We start from the raw sequence: 22,443 nt of genomic DNA, 5'->3' as shown, positions 1-22,443 counted from the left end.
TAGACAACCAGGGGGAAGCAAGTCAGAGGCAAAGTCTTTGTGCAGCTCTGTGTCGGTTAGGCTGGCTTTGGCTGCAAATAATAGCTTGCCAAAGGAAAATGGTCCATATTAGTTCTTGTTTTCCTTCTTGTGGCCAAATACCTGGCAGAAACAACGGTAAGAACCCGGGCTCGTGGTTTCAGCTTCACGACGGGTTTGCATCCTAGCATAGGGAATGTGTGGCCGAGGCTGTTCTTTGCCTCGTTGCGGACAGGAGGCAGAGAGGCGGTGGGTACAGGAAGCGGACAGGGCAAGATAAAGCCCCCATTGACAGCTCTAACGATCTAGCTTTTTTTCAGGTCCCATCTGGAGCCCCTGAGCAGCGCGCAGCAGGATCTGTCCTATCAAAGTTGGACAAGCTAAGCCAACAGAAAGATAAAAGAGCTCCTAGAAAAGAAGGCACGAGAATCAGAAACCTACTCACTCACACATTCAAGAGTCCCATAAAAGCACTAAAAACTCTAGTATGTAGGCAGAGAACCTGTGCAGACCTGTGTGGGTCCTGTGACTGCCTCTTCAGTCTCTGAATTCATACGGGCTTTGCTCAGATGTTTTAGAGGGCCTTGTTCTCTCGGTGTCCTCTGTCCTCTCTGTCTCGCCTGCTCCTGCCTCCACTTCCTGCAGGGTCCCCTGAGCTCTGATGGGAGGAATTTGCTGCAGATCCCTTCTTTAGAGCCGTGTAGAAACCTGGTTTGGTAAAGTCATACTAACTGTAGTGCATTCTGTGAGTGCCTACCAGTTGTTGTGGGGCATTCAAATGGGGCAATGAAGACAACAAATAACAACAACGAAAGGCCCTTCACAATAGTTAAAATCGAAACAACGAACCCATTTCATTGCAAAACCCAAACAAAAAAAATATAACAAAGAAATAAATGTTCAAACTTGTTTTATTTAATTATGATCAATGATAGTGAACTGTTATTGCTGATGGACATGTGACACTGTGGTGTGAGAACAAATCTGTGACCCATAGGAAACACTGGTTACAACCTAGAAAAGAAACTTCAGGTAACAGCGGTGTGGCTGCCATGGTTAAAGTCTTCCCGTGTTTAAGTGCTTGGATTGAGCTACAGATGAGGTTAAATGGCGTAAGATTATCTAGACAGCTTTAAGGACAGGAGGCCAATCATTTTAAATGAGCAACTCGTGGTCATGGTGACAGGGCTCCCATGTATGAAAATGCAGAGCGAGCTTTATGGCTGTGGAAAAAGCATAACGTCTACTCGGCATGGTGGCCGAGAGTAACTACATCTAACTGACTTAGAAGACCCTGCTGCTGAGGCTCCCCATCAAGCTCAGAGAACCTAAGGATGTGCCATAAATAATATGATTATCATAAATATATTTATAAATACATAAATAACTTAAAAAATAACCTTCAGCAGTCTGTCTTCTTCTTGAGGTTTGTTACAGGAGGAGATCATTTTATCCAAATGATCTCACTGGAATAAAACCCACTGAGGTAGGAAAGATGTGGCTGTTGTTCCTTCCTTTTGAAAATGACAGCATTGAGTTCTTATAAATTTATCACACTCAGTCAGCAATTTAGAAGCAGAAGTGCACAGTTAGATTGACGTCATGGCTCTGTGGATTCTCATTCCAGATGCAACTGAGTGTACTTTTTAGTTTTCTTATGCCTTAGTTAACCCATCTGTAATATGGGTAGAGTCTTTTTGATCCTCCTAAGAATGCCTTGAAGAATAATAATTAAAATGATTAGTACTGTGCAAAGTATAGGGTGCTCTTTAAATAACAAATAATATCATATGTCTGGGTTGATTCCATTAGGCTTTGCTCTTCTCTTACAAAGAGGGTAAACATTCATTTAGAATTACGAAGACTCAGCACATGCTGTGCAAGTGACTCAGGGCGAGGAACGTTCCTGTACATGGTACATACAGATGGTCAGCACTTCTCAAGTAAGTAGACTCTTGAAATAGGGCTGCTTTTATGATATCTGGAAGTCTGTCATCGAGGGCAGCCCCCGGGCCAGGTGCACCTGACTTTGTTCTTTTGTGGCAATAAACAGCTCTGGATAGGCAGCTGATGTGAAGTAGTTCTTGGAGCTGACATTTTTCCAGAAGAAAATGAGGTCATTCTCACTACCCATGATAAATTTTGGTATTTCCGGCATCTCCTGTGATAAGCAAAACAAATCTGTTAGTGCACAAGAAGGCATTGGAAAAAAAACTCTGGTATCTGGCCTTCATGAGAAACAGCACTATAGAAGCCTGACTCAGATATGATCTGGGTTCCATCATTTATTCACTCAACAAGCATTTATCTTATGCCTATTTGAGAAATGGTCCAGTCGATTCATAAGAGTAGATTTCTTTAGTTAACTGGAGAGAAATCCAAATGAATCATGAAGACTGTCAATGATACCAGCAACCCCCTCTACCCAGACAAGTGGGGTGAAATACTGCCTGTGTGTATCCTGTCTTTAATGCTGGCACAGAGTACTCTCATCAAATCTAAACTCTAATGATTCCCCTACTTCTAAATATTCTGACCCCTAAGTATTCAAATTAAACACTTCTGAAAACAGTAGAGCACTGAGATGGTGTTTATCTGTACAGTTCAGTTACAGTCTGAAAGTTAACCGCACACATACATACCAAAGTGAATAACTGAAACCCCACAATGTTGCCCTGATTGACTAGTAGCTGCTTGCTCTGAACACAACCTTATTAGACTGTACTCTTTCTCTGAGTGTGAATAAAATCCATCAATAGCCTTCATGGAAAAATACTTTTAGAATTGTGTTTGGTTAAGGCTCCTTTTTTTTTTTTTTTGTACTCTTATTAAATCTATGAGTAAATAACCGCATTAGCTTCGTTTGCGTTTTCAATATCAGCAAGTACTGTACTGTCCAAACCTTTCCATCTCCTATGTTTACTGCTTTCCTTTGGTCATTCTACCTCCAAATGACTAGCCAGCTCCGTTCCCTTCTACATGTTTGCCTTATTCTTCTGCCGTGCTTCCTCTGTAACGTCTCAGCCGAGCCCTCTGCTTTCTATAGTGCTTTCCTTCTAGACTGTTGTCCATTTAAGACATAGAAATGGTTCCTGCACCCTGCACTGTCTGAAACCTATTAGTGGCTTTTGATTGTATACCAAATGACTAAGGCCAAGAGTGCTCCGCTGATATTTGCAGCTGGCCTGTGGGCTCATGAAGCTCTAGGGAATCCAGATCCTCAGGTGTCCCAGCTACACCTCTTGTCTCTCAGGGAGCTCTAGCTCTTGTCCCTCCCTCTAAATAACTCTGCCATCTTTCTGTCCTAGTGCCTTAAGCATTTTCTGTCCAACATCTTACTTTTGTTGTTGTTGTCTATTTGATTTATCTATTGTCTGTGTACTGGAGGACTGTGTCCTATAAGGTTGGGAATTTTGGCTCACCAATCTCCATAGCCTTCATGCTGTACTTGATAAAATAGAAAGCTTTCAGTAAATAATGGCTTGTTGGATGAATTCATGAATGAAGCTACTGCCCTACTCAGTAGATAACACTTTCATTTTACTTGATTCTGGCAAAGAAATATAGACACCCACATACATTTTAGGTGGAAATAGGAAGCATTGGATTATACACTTACTGAATGAAAGTCACATTCTTCTCTATGATAAAAAAAAATGTCCAATGCTAAAATGTGAATGTGTGTGTGTATGTTTGAGGGAGATGGTCATAGGGGACATGGGGATGGGATGAGAGACAACAGTATCATCAGTGCACCACTGGAGCCGAAAAGCCAAGGTTTGAGTGCTGTGGTTCCTAGCTTTTGGCTTCACACGCATTAGCAAGTGGTTAATCCTCTCTGATCTCAGTGGGTTTCTCTGAGATTTTCAGAGACTGGCTCCATTGTCATAATGCCCTGTACCACATAAATCAGATGGTAGATGTCACCAAAGATCAACAGAACAAATGGATGCTCTGGGATGGGAGGCAAATGGGGTCAAGGAGGGGAAAGAGAGCATGTGGTGACTGCCTGAAAGGAGTCGGTGACATCCTCCAAGGGACATCTGCTCACTGTAATTGTTTACAAGCACTGGGGAGTAAATGAGGGCACATTTAAGATGGAAGTCAACTGACCTTCAGTGACACCGGCTGGTCTTCACCTTGAGCACTCACAAACAGGTGAGTATTTGAGATTTTTAGAGCAACAGGATATTTAGAGTCATCTCCTGATGAGTAGGCATACATGTCAAACTTCACTGCCAAAGAAAGAGCCAGAAAGAAAGTAAATCCACTATTATTTATATAAAAAAAGAGTTTAGACAGAGGTGTGTGTGTGTGTGTGTGTGTGTGTGTGTGTGTGTGTGTGTGTGTGAGATTAGGCCGCCAACAATGTTGTAAATGAATACACCATATTGGTTTGTGGAGATCAGGAGTGGGGCTTTATATTATTGTAGCCTTTACAATGCTACTGGATGGGTAAATAATGCTGTTAAAGTTTTCTATGTCAGTAGAAATGCTGAAGGACCAATTTCCTGCTGAATTTTTCTAGTTCTAATAGTGGAATAAGACTTTGGCATTTGTTGGCTTCTGAGTTCCTAATAACTTGGAATGGAGTGATTTAAGAAGTCCTGTCAACACCCCCCCACCCCCACATCTAGCAAAGTAACATGGCTGACTGCTCTAGTATCTCTAGAAAAGTAAATAATAGGAATTATAGGGACAGCAATTGTGGTCAATGACAGAGCACTTGCTTAGTATGGGTTTGATCTCTTGCACCAAAAAGCAAGTGTGAGGCGGCTAGAAAATATGACTACTAAGTCAATATATGGGGGAAATCATGTGAGATAAGTATGAAATAGAAAACACAATTGTTTGCAAATGTCATAAGTAGAAAGCACTTTAACTGAAAGTGTGCACAGTTTCTCTAGTCAGAAAGAACCCTGCCTGCTTCTTTGTTGTTTCTGTGGGTCTTTGAAAACAATTTTGTATATTGATGATGCATTCTGTATCTAAAACAGGTTTATTATGGAAACTGGATCTGTGTAACAGGAAATTTTGGGCACTGAATTTCATCCTTCAGATCTTATGGCAGTTAAGGGCTGTTTGGCTTTCCTGTTACATTACCAAAGTTAAGAAAGTTCATCCTAGAAGAATGCTCGCTGTAGTTCTGATCATCAGGCTTCCTGACACATACTGACTGACTAGTCCTTGTTAGTGTCTGGGTAAATCTGGATAAGTCATTCAATATTTGTGATGCTCAGTTTTCTCTTCTTGGTTTTTTGAGACAGGGTTTCACTGTGTAGCCCGGCTATCCTGGAGCTTGCTCTGTAGACCAGGCTGGCCTCAAATTCATCTGCCTCTGCCTCCTGAGTGCTGAGATTAGAAGAGGGAGGTCATGATGAGAACATACGTAAGCACCAAGGAGAAGGTGCATCAGAAAGCTCTCAGTTCCAAGTAGTGAGCTCAGGTAAGGGACTGCTCTTTGGTGGAACTCATATTCTGGGATTCTCTGTAGGGAGTGGAATTCTTCATTCTATTCTAGAAGAATTGTGCAAAGGCAGGAATGTAGATACGTTTGTGCTCTAAAAGAAGCAAAGAAATTCAAAGAGGTGAAGAGTGATAGGTGGTCATTTACCTTCATGTTGCAGGTCAGTTAGTGAAGCAGCTTTGAGATGCACATTGTCGGCGTCCCGATAGATATTCTGATTGAGGGAATCATTCATTACAAACTCCTGCTTGACAAGTCTGATCAGTTTGTATCTCACGTCATTCTGGAAGGTGTGAGCTGCTGATCGTGGCTGGATGGTTTCTAAAATCATTATCACAAGTTCAGGTCATTGCCTAGTTATAAACATAGATGATGTACACATACCACTGCAAGCATAAGGCATAGCTCTGAGAAAGACTTTAGGCATAGCCAATCCAGGTGGAACAGCTAGAGTTGAAATCAATCAGCAGAAGGCTTGATTTGAGCTAGGGCTGTATTGGTCTTTCTGTTTTTCCTTCTTTCCTTCCTTCCTTCCTTCCTTCCTTCCTTCCTTCCTTCCTTCCTTCTCTTTATTTTTTAAAGAAAGTTTTTTAAAAACTTTAACATTTTTGCTAGCCATTTTATTTTCTTTTATTCTATTTGGGGTCTCATTATAAAGCTATGGCTGGTTTGGAATTCACTCCATAGACAAGAATAGTCTTGAACTCACAGAGATTCTCCTGCCTCTGCCTTCCACTGGGATTAAAAGTATGAACCCCCAAGCCTGGCCCTGTTAGCAGGTTTCCAAGTGACAAGGAAGACTACCAGTATTCTCAATCTGTTTTCAGATGGATGTATGCCATGATAAAAGTAAAGATGTTAAGAATTGTATACCACAATGATATGTCACCATATTTATAAACAATACATATGTTACATATATATGCATATACTTACATTTTGTTTTATTGTAAAATCTAGGCAGAGAGGTGTTGTTGTCTAGAGGTCTTATATTAACTTGAGTACTTGGTTTATGTTTCTCGTGAAGGAATGTATAGCAAAGACATGAGAAACCCAGGGTTTTTATAGTCAGAGTGGATTGAATTAGCTATGAAGGATCCCCACGTAGAGATCGAGCCTCATTTCCTCAGATGTGAAAGGAGAGTAGAGGGTTGTTTTGGAGCTTAGAGAAAATGTAGCCATTAATACATCAGCAGTGCTAGCAGCATTTACAAAGGCTATGGGAATAATAACAATAGTTGACATTTCCTGGGTGGTGATGTCACGCTAGGCATTCTTCTAGTCTAAGTGTTTTGAAGTATTGGCTTATTTAATCTTTACGGGAACCCAATGAGCTGTAAGACTTGGTCATCCCTATTCATAGTATAGGGAACTGAAGCCCAGAGAAATTAAGGGACATGACTAACAAGGTGGCAGCTAGTAGAGGTCATAAGCTAATAGACCATGACTTCTTTTTCTCCAACTAAAAACCTTTACATGACCTTAACAATACAGCCAAGAAAGGAGGCCTTGAGCGAGTGTTCTAGATTCAGGCTAGAATCCATCTCACTCCTCTGGAGAAGAGCAGCATTTACTTTTTTGTTATAGTTATTGAGCTAATGTTTGCTTGCTTATTTTTGTTCCAGGCTTTATTTTCTTTCCACTCCATTGTCACCATTTACTTAAAACTGAAAAAATTCAAACTTGAGTTTTACCCCGTTACCTTCTAAATTATGGGTTATGGCCTCCAAGTCATCTTCAGCAAAGGCCTGATTGAAACTCAGCCGTCTCTTCTTCAGAATCTTCCCTTCATTTGATGTTGCTGACACCATCACCAGACTCTCTTTGAAGGTGAAGCTGGACATCTTTGATGTTTCAGAGGTTCTCAGAGATACAAATTTCTCCGTGCAATTCTCATGAAATGAGCCATAGCTTGCATCATAGAAGGATTTCTATGAGGAGGCAAAGTGGAACCTGAGAGGTAATCTATGACCTTGAGATGAGACTCTTTAGTAGGATCTGTAGCCTACAGACTTGCTGAGAGGGATCTCCATTATAGCTGAGTGTAACCAACCTGTGCACCATCCCTCCCTCCCTTTCTCACCCTCCCACTGTCCTCCCTACCCTCCCCTCCCCATTCCATTCCTTCTTTTTTCCTTGCTTAGAGTTCCCTGAAACCATGTGATTTGGGGGAGGGAGCCTTTTTAGCCCATCTTTAGGCTAAAAAAAAATTAAGCATTTTAATGAAATAGGTTAATATGTGATCCTGGTAAGTCAGATCCTTCCATCAAGAGGTCTGACATCTACTCGAGAGTGCTCAAAATATTTTAGAAAATACATTTGGCCTTCTGGATTGCCTGCCAGCATTCTCAAATTTAACCAACCTTAAGATTCAGAATATTTTCTAAAAATAAGTGACATCTTTACTGAACATGTGCATTTTGGTCATTATTTCCTAAACAATATAATCATTGCTTCATAAGCATAATGTTTATTCCCATAGCATCTGCATTGTGGCAGGTATTGTTAAGTCACCTAGATAGGATTTAAAGTCATCTGAGAATACATGCATACTTTATACAAATAGAAGGTCATTTAGTATATGGGACTTGAGCATCTACAGAAGGTGGTCTCCCTTGATTCCAAGCCCCCAAGGATGCCTTTGGTATGGCTGTTCTTCTGGAAACAGCTTTTAAAGCTATTATCGCATATACACAAAGTAATAGAACTTGGTTAGTCTGTGTAACATTTTCTCTTTCTCTTGGCTAGCCAGCTTCTTGTACCTCAGCTCTGTGGGCTATTGGGCTATCTCCAGCCTCCATGTCTTAGGAACAGACCCAAGGCGAGGCAGAATGAAGCAACTGGCTAAGGATGACAAAATCAACATTTGGAAGGAACCTGGCTCAGAAGTTCTTAGGACTTCAGATAGCTTTCTGTTATGGAAGAGCCAGTGACCATAAAGAATGCCAGTTAACTACAAGTATAAAGAGGCAAGTGGTCTCATTTATAATGAATTTTAGACCTTTAGTGAGAGTGAAACAAAAATGTAATAATCAACCCTCATTGTGCTTTTCTGGTAGAGGAACTAGTGTGGAGAGAAACAAAGAAAGAAAAAAAGAAAGGAAAAATCCAGATATGTAAGAATGCTAAACATGTGCTTACCTGATTCAGAGACAGATGGTCAATGGCAGAACCGTATTCTTCATTTTCGCTGTGAAAAACATATAATGAGACTGTACTTTTGTCCATTATTTTACTATGGTCAGTGGGGATCAGATTTTGATGGGCCACATTTTCCTTGGGTAACACAGACAACATTCCTGAATACCGATTTAGGCACAGGCACTATTGAGTTCAAATGCTCTAACACAGTAATAGCTTTTAGTGTTTAAGAGCTGTTCTTCAAAGAACTTGATTCCTGTCAGGATTAAGAATCAGCTCTACAGTAACAGAGCACACACACACACACACACACACACACACACACACACACACACACTCATTACTCTTTGAAAAGTTAAAGACTTTAACACATTCATGTCAACACACATAATTCATTTATCACTGATTTGGAATTAGTAATTATTAGCAGAGCTTTGTGCTTTATCTATAACAATTAGGCACGACTAATGAACCAAAGAGCCTTAACTGAACTTCAGGGAAGACTTAAGCTTCTTAAGAGAAAGGAAAAAAAAAAAACAAAAAAACAAAACACAAAACTTTTGAAGCATCACAGACATGCTTTGTCATACACTGTTTTCATGTACTCACTAAAACAGATCTAACATTTAACATTTTGTAGCCTCATTAGCATTAACATTAATTGCAAACAAGAACATCATGTTAAGAATGTTCTGGGATTTCAACTCTCTGCTCATTTATCTTCTGTATCACGGCACAGTTTGACTGTGAGTGCAAGTTCATGTGCCCAAAAGCCATTTCCTCCTCTTGACTGGAAACAGGTTCTTCTGAGAATGGATTCTCTCTCAAACAGTTCATTAAACCCACAGTTGTATCAGAGCACACAAACTCTAGCATGCCTAAGTTTGTGTTGATATAAACTTGTAGGATTCAGTATACCTCAAAATATTTTCTGCAATCTCCATTTTTCTGCCAATTTTTCATTTTAGTATGCTGGATTCCTGGTCTTTCTTGGTCTTGCCTGGCCCTTCCTGGACTTCAGGGTCAATGTATATCTCTATAGCCACTGCCACCCTGGCCCCTGGCTGGTCACTTTAACTCTTAGTTAGATTCAAGGAAACTTTGAGCTCCTCATTGAATCACAAAAGGAAGACTGTGTTTCTTACCTATAACAGTTCTTTAGGTCCTCAAACAAGTCAGGAACTTTGGCCATCTTGATATCTACAAAAGAACAACAGTGGCTGTCAGCAGCGTCCACGTCTGAATCTTGTGCTCGCAAGGGCAGTGACCCTGCTTTGCTCTTCTTGAGAAACTCCAGTGAGTGACTTATCACAAGGCAAGCATTTCCTGTATTTTTCTTCGTACTCTCCTACATTATTTGTGTATGCTTTGGTCTCCTCTACTAGCTTGTACATTTGTTTTAGAACATTTTCTCTGTCTTGGTATTCTTTATGTCTAGTCCATTGTATTACACATAATAGGCATTCAATGAAAGGTGGGTAGAAGAAGAAAAAAAACTAAAACCACCCGAGTGAGGTATCTGCCTTATATAGAAGCAAGGGAGATACAGAATGGGAACCTGCTCTCTCTCCCTTTTGTCAGTAGATATTTCTTATTTCCAGGATAAGATTCAGCTGTACTGATGGATTCTCTCACAGGAATCCTGCTCAGCTCCCCCTCAGTTCCCTATTACTAGAAAGAGATATCCTTTCTGAAATCTGTGGTTCCAAATCAGGAAACAAGAAGAAACAAGAACAGACTGTAGCCTTACAGAAGGTGCCTTGAGAGAGGACAGTCAAGGAGCAACAAAATACAATTTTCATAGCCTTAGATATGATAAGGACAATACCTTTGCTAATTCAAGCGCCAATGAGGTGACTCCTCTCTGCCTTGGAGACTTACTCTGAGTCAGGCTTCTCTGTCTTTTATAGTCTTCCTCAAGTAGGTGTGGACATGAATGTGTCACGGGGAATTTACAGATACTTTGTATCTATGCTCATTCTGCTTGATACCAGGGAGAAGGTAATAATGTTGCTTGCAAAGGTTCCACAGGCTGTTGACTTACTCCATTTATTTATCACTTGCTCCATGTGCTTATAAACATGTAGTTTTCCAAAAATGGAAGAGCAGCAGGAAGCTCACCAAGATTGGAAAACGTTTAATGGAAGAGGAAGGAAGAAATACTCAAATCAGAACGATAAACTGAACAGGATGGGAACTTGCTCCATAGCTGTACTTTGTGTTTTGACCTAATTTGCTTATTGTGCCTCAGAACTGCATATGGATGGGCAGGATAATTGGCAGCTAAGACATGACATTTGAGGGAAAATGAGCTTCTCCCCTTCTCTCTGAAGGGGAAGATTTGTTTGAAGAAGTGAGCAGTCTGAGGATGGAACAACAGTCTTATGGTTAGAGGGTGGAGGACATAAAATGACATTGACCATATAGATCTGGCTCCTCTTACTTCTCTGAATAATGTCAGCACCTAAACAGAGATGACAGCTTCGAAAGAGAGCTCTCAGCCTCCCCCATGTTACGGCAAAGTGACCCTGTCCCACTCTCTAAAGACAAAGTCTAGTTTTCCTAAAAGGATACATCAGAGCTGATCAAAGGATAGCTGCCCACTTATGGAGGCAGGAACAAAGGCCCAGCCAGGATAGAGGCCGTGGAACAGGAAGGTATGGATTCTTACATGGAATTGGCATTGCCTGATTAGAGGCATCTTCTGTGCCCACTCTAGGGGGTAGGATACCAGACTCTCAGCGAATCAGTGGTTCAGCTTTTCTAGTTGGCATAAGCCACATAAATTTTAAATAAAGGAAGTGGGTGGTAGACAAGGAAAGAACAAAAATGGCAAAGAGGGAAAAGCAAGCCACTGAAACATGGAATTAAAAAAAAGAAACAAAACCATGGGGCTAGGAGTAAAGTAGCTTATGTAAGTTGGATGTAGCATTCCCTCTGGTCCTGTTTAACCATAAGGAGTGGAGCTATTTAGATGTTCATTGGTTCTACTGCATATTTAAAATCTCCAATTCCAATTCTGCTGCCCAGTCTATTTCTCCTTGTGTTGTATTTATAAACAAAAGTCAAAGATGAGTGGTGTCGTAAGCAAAGGCAGTATAAGCACAGAAACAGGCTGGAGCCAAAGTTAAAGTGGGTGTCTCTAAACAGCTCTGACGGCAGTCAGCCAGCTCTACAGCTCTGCTCATCCTAGTTTCCCTTTAGGCAACACAGATATGTTAATCTTCTGCCTGTAGGACATCTTGTGAGGATAATCACTAAGAAACAATTGCAAGGTGTGTTGTGAATGTGGGCTGCTATGGAGGTGCAATACACACTAATGATGGCTTCAGTCACTTGAGAGTCCGTGGAGTCGTCACCACGATGCTTTACTTCACAGCAGAAAATAGAGGTCTTATGAAAACAGGGCTTTGAAAACTTCAGAAGGGAAGACATTTTCAAGTGAAGGCCACTACTGAGGCCCCAAAGCTGTCTGGTTTCTGAGAACAATGCAGAGTGCCTCTTTGGCAATCTGGGAAACACCCTGGTTCTACCATTTGCAGCAACACTCAGCCCAGCTCCATCTTCATTCCTGTGCTGTAGAGAATTCCCCAGATGAGCGTTTGGTTGAGAAACAGCCAATTTAGGTCAGTGTCTCTCTCAAGCTACTCTTTCACATGCCCTTCTTGGAAAGTGGTTTTAAGGGGAAAAGACAGGGCAGAAGGGTCAGAGTGAGAGTTCTGCAACTTTTTTTGGTGGGGAGCTTACTTTCCTGTGAGTTTACCAAAAATGTCTAAACCAACTCTTTTAGGAAAGGGAGAGAGGAATGCATTGGGTAGGGCTCTACTAAGCTCAATGTATTTGGCTCAGGGCTCCTAAACAATTCAGAAAAAATATTGTGCGCTTATTCTGTTCCATAGTCTTTGCTGTACATTAATATTTTCCTTTCAGGAGCCACAAAATTAAACATGCAAGATGAAATGATGTGTGTCAGAAGGTGACTGGATATGCTTTGCAAGCCCAGATGTTATGGCTCCAAAGGATGTGTCTTTTTCTCTCTACTTCTCTTCATTCTTTCATCTGATCCTTCTTTTCTCCCTCTGTCTTTCATTCTCACTCTGCATCCGAGTCTGCATCAAACTCTGGCTCCTCCTGCTTCAGCCTTCTGAGTGCTGTGATTATAGGCCCAGCTGTGCACTTATCCTAACAATCCTAAGAACCCTGGTGAGGCTTTTCATGTGACAATTGCCTTATGGTTTGCAAAGTGCTCTCACTCCAACCTCCAACTGCATATACTCGATGTGGCTACTCTTATCTCCTTTTATGTCTGAAGACCTTGGAAGAAGGAAATGCCAACTGAAAGTCACAGAAACTGAGTTGCAGTCTTAGACTGCACTTGAAACTCAGGATTCAGATTCTAGGTCAGATCTCGTTTGCAGTCTGAATCCTAGAATGCTTCATCACCAACACTGTCTTTGCTGAAGTCTTTAAGGTCTTCCTCACCTCAGATAACCTGTTGTATAATAATCCTAGGATTTTATAAAAATAAAAGATAGTCTGGGGATTGCTAAAGAGATTGCTGGAAGAGCTAGGGGACCAGATTTCCACAACCCACGTAATTGCTGAGTGACCACTGTGGTCTCCTTGTAATTCCAGCATCAGAAAGTAGACCCAGGGAGTCTGGAGCATTCTGGAGAGTTAGACTAACCATATCTGCAAGCTCTGGGTTGCACTAAGAGACAAGCAAAAACAACCGCCCCAAAGATCAGAAAGGTTTTTTCTTTTCTGTCTTCTAGTGAAATCTTTTATTCTGTGATGTCCTGAATCCAGAAGGGAGGCCACCAATGGGATGAGTGCTGATTGGCAGTGGAGTATGGCTGTGAACTCTGGCCATGGTCTTTCCATTGTACCCTGAAGATGGGAAACATTTGTGAACATCTTCAGGATCAACTTTAAAATTAGCACATGATAACTGGATATGAAAGAAATCACCTGAATGCAGAGAGAAGCACAACTAAATTATCTGGGGGAAATTTGGCCCTCTGTGTCCCTGGGTTCTGCATTCCTAGACTGAACCAACTATAGGTAGAAATAGGTGGGGAGGGAGTCGGGGAGAGAAGTATCTGTATTGAATTTGTGCAGTCTTTTTCTTGTCATTATGCCGTAAACAATGCGGAATAATGGCTGTTTACAAAGTTTACACTGTTGGGTGTTATAAGGGATATAGAAATGATTCAAGGCATACAGGGGCTATGTATAGGTTATGTGAGCACAGAGCTATGTTCTTTCATTTACCGAGTTTGGAATAGAGATCCTGGAACTACCTACTCACTTGAGGACCTCAAGGGAAAGGCATTTCTCTTCAGGTGATATGAAGCCTCTTTAGAGGAGTGAAACATGAAGAGACAGGTGAGTGTTCCATCTCTATTCATGCCCTACTTAGTTTTAAACTGCCTTTTCATTCCATGACAGCTAGGAAGGGGAAAAGGATGTCCATAACACCCTATTAGCCTCCAGGTTTTACAATATAGTACCTCATTTAATCCTCTCTTCAGACCAGAGAGGTAGGTAATCCTATCACATTTTACAGAAGAGGAAGTAAAGTTCTGACAAAGTTATGTAACCAGCCTGAGGTTGCAAGGTTAAGCTGCTTGCAGAAATGGGATTCAGACAAAGTCTACACTCAACCGCAAGGCTGTCTCTCTTGTCTTAATATAATCTCTCTCTCCGTCTCTGTCTCTCTCTCTCTCTACACACACACACACACACACACACACACACACACTTTCTAGTTCTCTTTTAAATTTCTCTTTCTATGTTGTCTTGGTCTGCAGGAAGTCCTAGGTTTGTTTGTTACAGGAGTCTGTGCTTGGGAGACCACCTGTTTCAAACTCCCATAAAGGAGCTTAGGCTTACATGGAGACTTCATATGAGAGCAGGAAGTGAAATTAAAAACTCCGCTCTTGATTTCGCCTCACAGTATCCTACTTCTGAAGGACCGAGGCTCTTCAGCCAAGTGGGGAAAGATAAGTAATTTCTCCTGTGGCTTCTTACTCTTAAAAAGGACTTACAGGGCTGGGACTGTAGCTCAGCAAAATGCACGAAGCCCTGAGTCTGATTCCTAGCACTGAAAAACATGGGTGTGGTGGTAAATGCCTGTAATTCTAGCACTGGGGAGGTGGAGGCAGGAGGATCAAGAGATCTTTTGCTACATAATAAATTTAAGTCAGCCCGAGACACATAAAACCCAGGTAAGCAAGCAAACAAACAGATAAAATAAGTAAATAAAATGCTTATCACGGATTTGATGTTCAAAATGTTTTTTTTTTTTTAAGAGTTACAGGGGGCTGTGAGATGGCTCTGTGGTTAAGAACACTTGCTGTTCTTTCAGAGGCCCCATGTTGAGTTCCCAGCATCCGCTTGAGGTGGTTCAGAACCGCTGGAACTCCAACCACCTGGAACTCCAGTTCCAGAGAATCCATCCTTGTCTGGCGTCCATGGGCACCCACATGCCTCCCCACCTCCCCACTTGCACACACACACGCACACATACAATTTTTAAAGGAGTTAAAAAGAATGAAGGAAATTTATGACGCTTCTGAACTTTTTTTTTTTTCTGTCATCAAGTGAGCACAAGCAGTCATGGTCTTTGATCTGAAAGCGGACAATGAAGCCAATGGTGACCCTTGACTCCACGTAGCATGTTGCAGTTAAGTGTATTAAAGGTATGAAACTGAAGCACTAGTTGGTCTTGGACTGGGAGAGGGTTTATTTAGTGGGGAGAGAAGAGAGAACATTCTGGGCTAAGCAGGTGCTATGAGGGTCAAATAAATGGAAGCAGGTCATGAAGGCTGGAGCTCGGAGCTGCCCGTGGAGGGGGATGGGCTGGGAGAAAAGCAGGAGCCAGACCGTCAAGGCCTCAAGTAGTCCTCATAAAGTCTCTCCCGGAGGGTTAGTGGGAAGATAGTCAAGTTCTGCCTGTTAGTAACTTGATCCGCTTTGTCCTTCTGTTTTTTGCTGCCAGGGATTGAGCTAGGAGGTACTAGTCAAGCACTGCACCATCGAGCTGCATCCCCAGCTGGCTTTGTCCTTGTCCATGAGAACAGCTCTGAGTCTGACAACTATTGTAGATTGTAAAAACAGGACACGGGGAGATGACAATGTATCTCTAAGTCTATCTAACGCAGTCTTTCTACCTGAACTCAAAAGTGTATAGATGTTCTGGGTGCCCGGGAGCAGAGCGACAGCCATGGCTTGGAGGAGATAGGAGACTCAGAAGTGTGCAGCCGGAGAGACACACACAGATGAAGTTCAGTCATTGAATCAGCAGGTAGCTGGCTGGCTGTGACCCCGTCTCTCTGCTCTGGTCCATTCCTTCCCGTTTGGATGTTTTCTGTTTCTGAATTCCCTTTCTCCCCGCTCTCGAGATGCTGAGTAAGGAGGCTTTGCCTCTTCCGTGCCATCTTTCCTGGATGCCCTTCAGAAATGAGCTCGTCAGCCGGCTTCCTGTGTGGCAACCCTTGTGTCTGGACCTTGTCTCTTACTTATCTTCTTCCAGGTTAATTGCGATCTTCTTTCCTCGCCGGAGTCATGGTTATCTCCGGTTTGAACTTGTTTCTCAATTAAAAAATTAGTATGATTAAAATGTTTTATTAAATATTGCTGTTGGAGAAATACATAAAAAGACTAAAATAACGCCGATAAAAACGTATTAACTAAAGGTAATTACTACTACTATTTATTCTTATGTAATTTCTGCAAGCCTTTCTGTCTTTAAGGCCTATGTGAATTCTCTTTTAGATCACTGGAGTACTCTGGAATCTTTTGATGTAGGCTTTCCTGGAATCATTGTGTAGAAGCTAATTGCTCACTAAATACCCATCTGCTCATTTGTGGGATTATCTGATGGGTAACCGTCTTCCTGGTCTCCTTTGCAGTTAGACTAGGACCCACGGCAAACCCTGGCCATCAAAGTGTGGGCAGGATGTGGCTGATGTTCTGCTGATGCAACCAGGGCCAGCAAGTTCGTCACACTCAACTTCCCTCGGTGCGGCAACCACCGAGGTCACATGATCAGATGCTGCTGTGGCGAAGGCTTCGGGCTAGAACACCCGCGCCAGACTCGGCCGGTCGGCGGGTGTGAGAAACACGTCTTTAATTGTGGCAAATCCCTGAGATCTCAGTTCGTTTCTGTGGTAAAACCAGACCTATTCTGACTAAGGCTGTGTGTGAGCCTCTCTCCCTTCTTTACCACAGACCAGGATGACATATATTCTCTCGAGCTTCCTCTCGAACACAGCCCCGCCTTGGACAGCACCACGTCTACATTAGGGTTCTTCTCACGACGCTCTGCCCTCGGGGAGACAAGTCAACATCCTAACTAGGTGCTTACAGTGGGGCTGAATTTGGATTTCAGATTTGCCAGCTGGGAGAACAAAATGGATGATAATAAAGTTGGTAATGTTGAGTTAATATGTCAGACAAATAATAAAATAACCTAATACGTATGTAGTGCTTTATGGTTTTTCCAAGTATTTAAATGTTTTTCTGTGTGTATAATGGGTTCATGTATGTATGTGTGAGTGTGTGTTCACATGCACATGTGAGTGTACCCACGTGACCAGAGGGCCACCAGGTGTCAGTCCTAACCTTTCGCTTAGCTTGAGACAGGGTCTGTTTTCTTGTTTCGTCACTGTGCACTCCAGCCTGGTGGGCCTGTGAGCTTCTAGCGCTGTGACCTCTCACCCTGCTGTAGGAGTGATGAGGTCACACATACATGCTACCACATCCAACTTTATGTGGCTCAAACTCAGGTCTTTATGCTCTAATGACAAGTACTTAGCCCACTGAGCCGTTTCCCCAGACCTCAAGGTATTTTTAATAAAAAGAATAACAAGAATATAATATGATAACATTTTTAATACAAAAATATACAAGAATCTAATACATCATGAGGTTGACTCTTCATGAAAACCAACAGTCCTATGCCTGGGGTGTGGTTTTCTGCTTCCTTCCTTCTTTTTATTTTTTTTCGAGACAGGGTCTCTCTGTGTAGCCTTGACTGTCCTGGAACTTTCTCTGTAGACCAGGCTGGCCTTGAACTCAGGGATTCACTTGCCTCTGCCCTTCCTGCTTTCTACTGTGAGCTGTTGGCTGAAGGTGAAGGGCTTCCGACCGGAGCAGCTGGGATGCAGGGTAGGACCAACAGGTGTGGCACACCGTGTGGACAGACAGCTAGCTTCTCATCCTGGTATTGACCTTGGCCACTGTCTGACCTTGAACCATCTCCACGCTTCTTAGGGCTCCCTTATTTATGAGGTGGTAGCTTGGTTGTTTGTCCCCCCACTTCATGATGATCCTGAACATGACCCTGTTCTGCTGTGGCTCCCTGGTGTCCCTGAAATCCAGTGTCTGTCTCCTAGTGTCCTTCCCAGACCCACTCGTTACCCTCCTCTTGTAAATCTTTTGCTGTTGAACAGACAGTTGAGTGACAGTTGCGTGCTAAGTTCTCCCTGTGTTTTTTCTTCATGAAGGCAAACTGGATATTTTGACTCCTAAACTAAACAGAAATAAATCCTTTCATAGAATAGGTGTATTTACTGACAAGTTAGAAGGAATTGGCCTTTCTATCACGGCTGTGAAAGAGTGCTTGATTACTTAGTCTTGCTTTCAAGAAACCCTGGTGTATATGAAAGACCGTCAGGGCCCTTTGTAACACTTAAAAAAATTATGTTTCTGAGACTGAAAATCTGGACAAGTTTTAAAGTGTTTTGATCAAAAAATATTCAAAGGAGGAGGAATATGCTTTTAGCTTCCTCCTTTTTGCTTTCTTTCCTGGAGGGCAGATTTCAGCCCACACAGGGTTGCTCAAAGGCACTGTGGTTCTCTTGAAAGAGGAGCTACAGAGCTTGGGCTATAGAGTGGAGCGGTGTGAACCTAGGGCAGGTGTTCCTCAGGAGTGCTGTGCAAATCTGTATGAGTCAGCTTGGTAGCTGGCTTGTTTCGCGGCTCACTCAACAGTGAAGTAAATGGAGCTGTGGGAGAGAAGCAGCAAAGAGCCCCACAGTTTTTAAGTCCTAGGAACAAGGGAAGATGAGAGAATTCAGGGAGGACTGGACCAGAGACGGAAGTTGGGGATTGGGGTGGGTGGGGAGCGCCGGAAGTGGGAGGGAGCTAAGGCCAGCCTTCAGGAAGGCTGCCACTTAGCTTGGGAACCTAGATTTGCATAGCGGAGACCGGCTCTTCCCGGCTGAGGAAACAGGGTGAGCCAGGCAGAAGGCATGCATTTGTGTCTCCTACTGTGTGGTAATGGGTAAGCTGCTCGCCTTTCAGAGCTTGAGTTGCCTCCCTTGCAAAACTGCACTTGAAATTCCTCATGGGGTTTTGGAAGCATCGCCTTAGACTGTGCTTGCGAATGCTCAAGTTCGTGTTGGTGGCCTTTCGATCCACTCTAGATGCCACATTTCCCTGGCTTGACTCCTTGGTGCCGTTTGTTCTTTCTCTGAAATCTATTTTTCTTCTACCCATGGAACTCAGACATCTTTACTCATTGTCCTGGCCCCTCCCTGACACAGGATGGAAAGCATGGCTTTCTGAAAGTAAGGAATGTCAAACCTGGCTAGGCAAAATCAGTCAGGCTACACTGAAAAGGAGTCAGTATAATAATACAAACCTGTCTACGTAGGCATAACAGCCTGGGGTAATTATTAAACGTCATCTCTTCATTCCTTCACTCATGCACACATTCATTCATAGAAGATGGGAAATGTTCCCATTTGACCTGGGAATGTACTGAGAGCTGAGTGTAAGACAGACAAGGTTTTTAACGTCATGAATGTTGTCTCTGTCAGAAGAGAAGCCGCACCTTCTTGCCATGAATATGGTGTTGTCTTAAGTCTGTTAGCACAGCTACAGCAAAACACCATGAACTTGATGGCTTATAGACAACAGAAAGCTATAGTTTCAGAGAAAAATGCCGTCTAACTCTGGTGAGGCCCTACTTTCTGGTTCATAAATCGCAGTTTTCCTGAAGCCCTTATGTGACAGAAGGGGCAAAGGAGCTCTCGAGGAGATTTCTTTTATAAGGTTTCCAGGCAGTGCCTTCAAAAGAGAGACCATCTCCACCCTCATCTCCCAGTATCCTTCCATGTGAGGTTTGGATTCAACATGTGAATTGTGGAGGAGTTGGGATACAACCATTCCATACTCTAGCAGGTGATCATTAAAGAAGTGTGGGGTGCTAGGAAGAAATGATGGGGTTAGCTTGATCCTCTGAAACCTTCCCTGAAAAATCAGCATGCCGTCTAGGCAGGGGAGGAAGAGACGTAGGGACATTAATTGGGCCACATCCCACCTAACCCGAGCATCTCATGCGGTTCCCTGAGGCTGGAAGACCCTGTATATTGGAAAAGCAGAGAGCAAGCCAGTGAAGAAGGCCTGGAAGTGAGAAACAATGCATAAAAACAGGGATGGAGGGAGGTACAGGAAGGGCAGCTTGCCATAGGATACCAAAATCCTTATTGGCAAGACCGTTGAACTTTGGATTCTACTTTTAGAGATTGATCTTAAAAATATTCATCCCCAGGATTACCTAAAAATTGGCCTGTGCTATCTCTTGGTGGTTTATAATTTAGTGTTTTATGTTTAAGTCTTTAATTTATCTGGGATTTAGTTAGGTATGGCTTGAAATCCTGGAAGAGTGGCATTGAAGTGTATCCTGTTGCTCTTACGTGACCTTTGAGGAAATCAGGGAACCAGAGGGGCAGAAAACTCTGTTTCGTTTCTTAGAGGGATGTGACTGTCACTCCCCCCCACCCCCCACACACACACTCTCTGTTTCTACGAATTCTTTCTTTCCATACTGCAGGGCCCACTAGTCAGATCTGTAGAAATTCCCACAGGCTGAAGACAAAGCAGAACTGAACGGTGGGGAAATCTGGGTAATGCGGCTGTCTGTGGGAAGCTCACCCTGCGCAATGACTCAGATGGTCCAGAGAGCTCATCAGTTTCCTTTAGACTTCTCCATTCTTTAGTCCAGACTCGTCACCACAGCCTTTTTCTGCTCTCCTGCACACCCAGGTGACCACCCATGAGTCCTCCCATCCTTCTGCCCATCCACTCCTTCCATCCCCCTGCCCCAACCACCGGTCTCATCACTGCTTTCCCTCACCCACTCTGTCCTCCCTGTGCTCTCAGAGCTGAGTTCCCGCTTTCGCTTTCCGTCACTTCTTCTGCTTAACCTCTTCATTCCCAGGAATTTTTCATTGTCCACAAGTGAAAGTTCAAGCGCTAAAGTTCGGTAATCGTTGGAGCCTGACACAAGTTTGTCACCTGAATTAAATGGATTATTGTTGTCTTTGGTTGGCTGGCATTTGGAGGCAGGATCTTGCTACTATACTTTGCCTATACAAATACCTCAACCTACATTCAGTTTCGTACAAGGACTCAAGGAAGTTACTAGTCTGAGCTTTTGATTGGTTAGCAATATTTGTCAGCCAGACAACAGCTAGGATCACCTGGGAAAGTGAGGGATTGTCTACATCGGGCTGGCCTGGACATGGCTGTCTTAATTAAGTTAATTGAGATGGGAAGACCCATTTCACGGGGGAGGGGGGTGGCGGCGTCATTCCCTAGACAAGGGAATCTGAATTGTGTGGAGAGATGGAACTGAGAACAAGCAAGCAAGTAAGTGAGCATGTATGCATTGATTTCTCTGTTCTTGACTGGGCAATGTGACTGGCTGTTTGAAGTCCCTGCCTTGACTTACCTGCCATGAGGGACTGTAAACCAGGATTTTTTTCCCTTTGGTTTTCTGAAACAGGGTTTCTCTGTGTACCAAGTCAGGGTTTCTCTGTGTAGCCAAGACAGGGTTTCTCTGTGTAACCTTGGCTGTCCTGGAACTCACTCTGTAGACCAGGCTGGCCTCAAACTTACAGTGATCTGCCTGCCTCTGCCTCTGCCTCTGGAGTGTTGGGATTAAAGGTGTGCACCACCACCACCACCTGGCGTAAACCTGGATTTTAAAAAGCCAAATAAACCCTTTCTTCTAAGTTGCTTTTTTTTTTTTTTTTAATTTTCTGTGCGTTGGTGTTTTGCGTGTTGGATCCCGGAATTACAGACAGTTGTGAGCTGCCATGCGGGTGCTGGGAATTGAACCCGAGTCCTCTGGGACAGCACCCAGTGCTCTTAACCACTGAGCCATCTCTCCAGTCCCCAAAGTTGCCTTTGTCAGATTATTTTACCACAGCAACAGAAATTAAACTAGGGCAGCTCATATGGTTGCTTCTTTTTGGAACTTTGGAGTTGTTTCTCTAATCCAGCCTCATTCTCAGAAGGGTAAGTCGTGTGTACTGTATTCCCGGGAACATGGGGAACACCTTACAGCCCACTGAGAAACTGCACAGCTCTGATACAAGTATGCCTTTCCTTCTGGTACAGCTGAGATCTGTGGGTCCCTGGCTCCCATGTGCTTACCCTGGTGTTTCCTTACAGATTCATAGAAGGCTCTGTACCTCAAGGGAGCCCTTAGAATCCTATGGTGTTTCTTTGTGCCTCCCAGTGTCTCTTCTAACTGGCCCTCACAAAACTTTTCTGTTTGATCCCCACAGAGTTGATGCTCTTCTTGGCAGACAGGTTCAGTCTGTCAAGGCCTTTATGAAATAAGGTTGACCCCCAACATTCACTGTGAAATATAGGGTGGTTATTGTTCTTGTCCAGTTGTGGGCTTCAGTCCCACTCCCATGGGACAGAGTGACTTTCACAATGAGCTACATTGTTCTTTCTTAACATTCTTAACACTGTTATCTCTTGAAGCAAGGCCTGGCTGGGTAATTATTGTT

At 43.0% G+C, this 22,443-nt stretch overlaps 1 protein-coding gene across 1 annotated transcript; it reads right to left on the bottom strand.

The window, feature by feature from the left end:
* Window positions 1-1,056: 1,056 nt before the first annotated feature.
* On the bottom strand, window positions 1,057-9,818 carry Il1a (interleukin 1 alpha). The gene is made up of 6 exons (XM_055604814.1): window positions 9,772-9,818; window positions 8,627-8,675; window positions 7,188-7,416; window positions 5,633-5,806; window positions 4,132-4,253; window positions 1,057-2,179 (listed from the first exon to the last, which is right to left on the bottom strand). The coding sequence occupies exons 1-6, from the start codon at window positions 9,816-9,818 to the stop codon at window positions 1,991-1,993; spliced, it is 810 nt and encodes a 269-aa protein (XP_055460789.1). The 3' UTR covers window positions 1,057-1,990.
* Window positions 9,819-22,443: the final 12,625 nt, after the last annotated feature.

The sequence above is a fragment of the Psammomys obesus genome, unplaced genomic scaffold (genome assembly GCF_907164565.1).
Source record: "Psammomys obesus unplaced genomic scaffold, mPsaObe1.curated_primary_1811, whole genome shotgun sequence".
Taxonomy (NCBI): domain Eukaryota; kingdom Metazoa; phylum Chordata; class Mammalia; order Rodentia; family Muridae; genus Psammomys; species Psammomys obesus.
This window is presented reverse-complemented; position numbering and strand designations above follow the sequence as displayed.

Bases quoted from the DNA above. Each gene is read 5' to 3' on its own strand.
- Il1a (XM_055604814.1), bottom strand. From the start codon at position 9,818: ATGGCCAAAGTTCCTGACTTGTTTGAGGACCTAAAGAACTGTTATAG. The intron at 5,807-7,187 runs GTAACGGGGTAA...TAATGATTTTAG, and splicing joins CATAACCCATAATTTAGAAG to AAACCATCCAGCCACGATCA. The intron at 2,180-4,131 runs GTCAGTTGACTT...TGCTTATCACAG, and splicing joins ACCAGCCGGTGTCACTGAAG to GAGATGCCGGAAATACCAAA.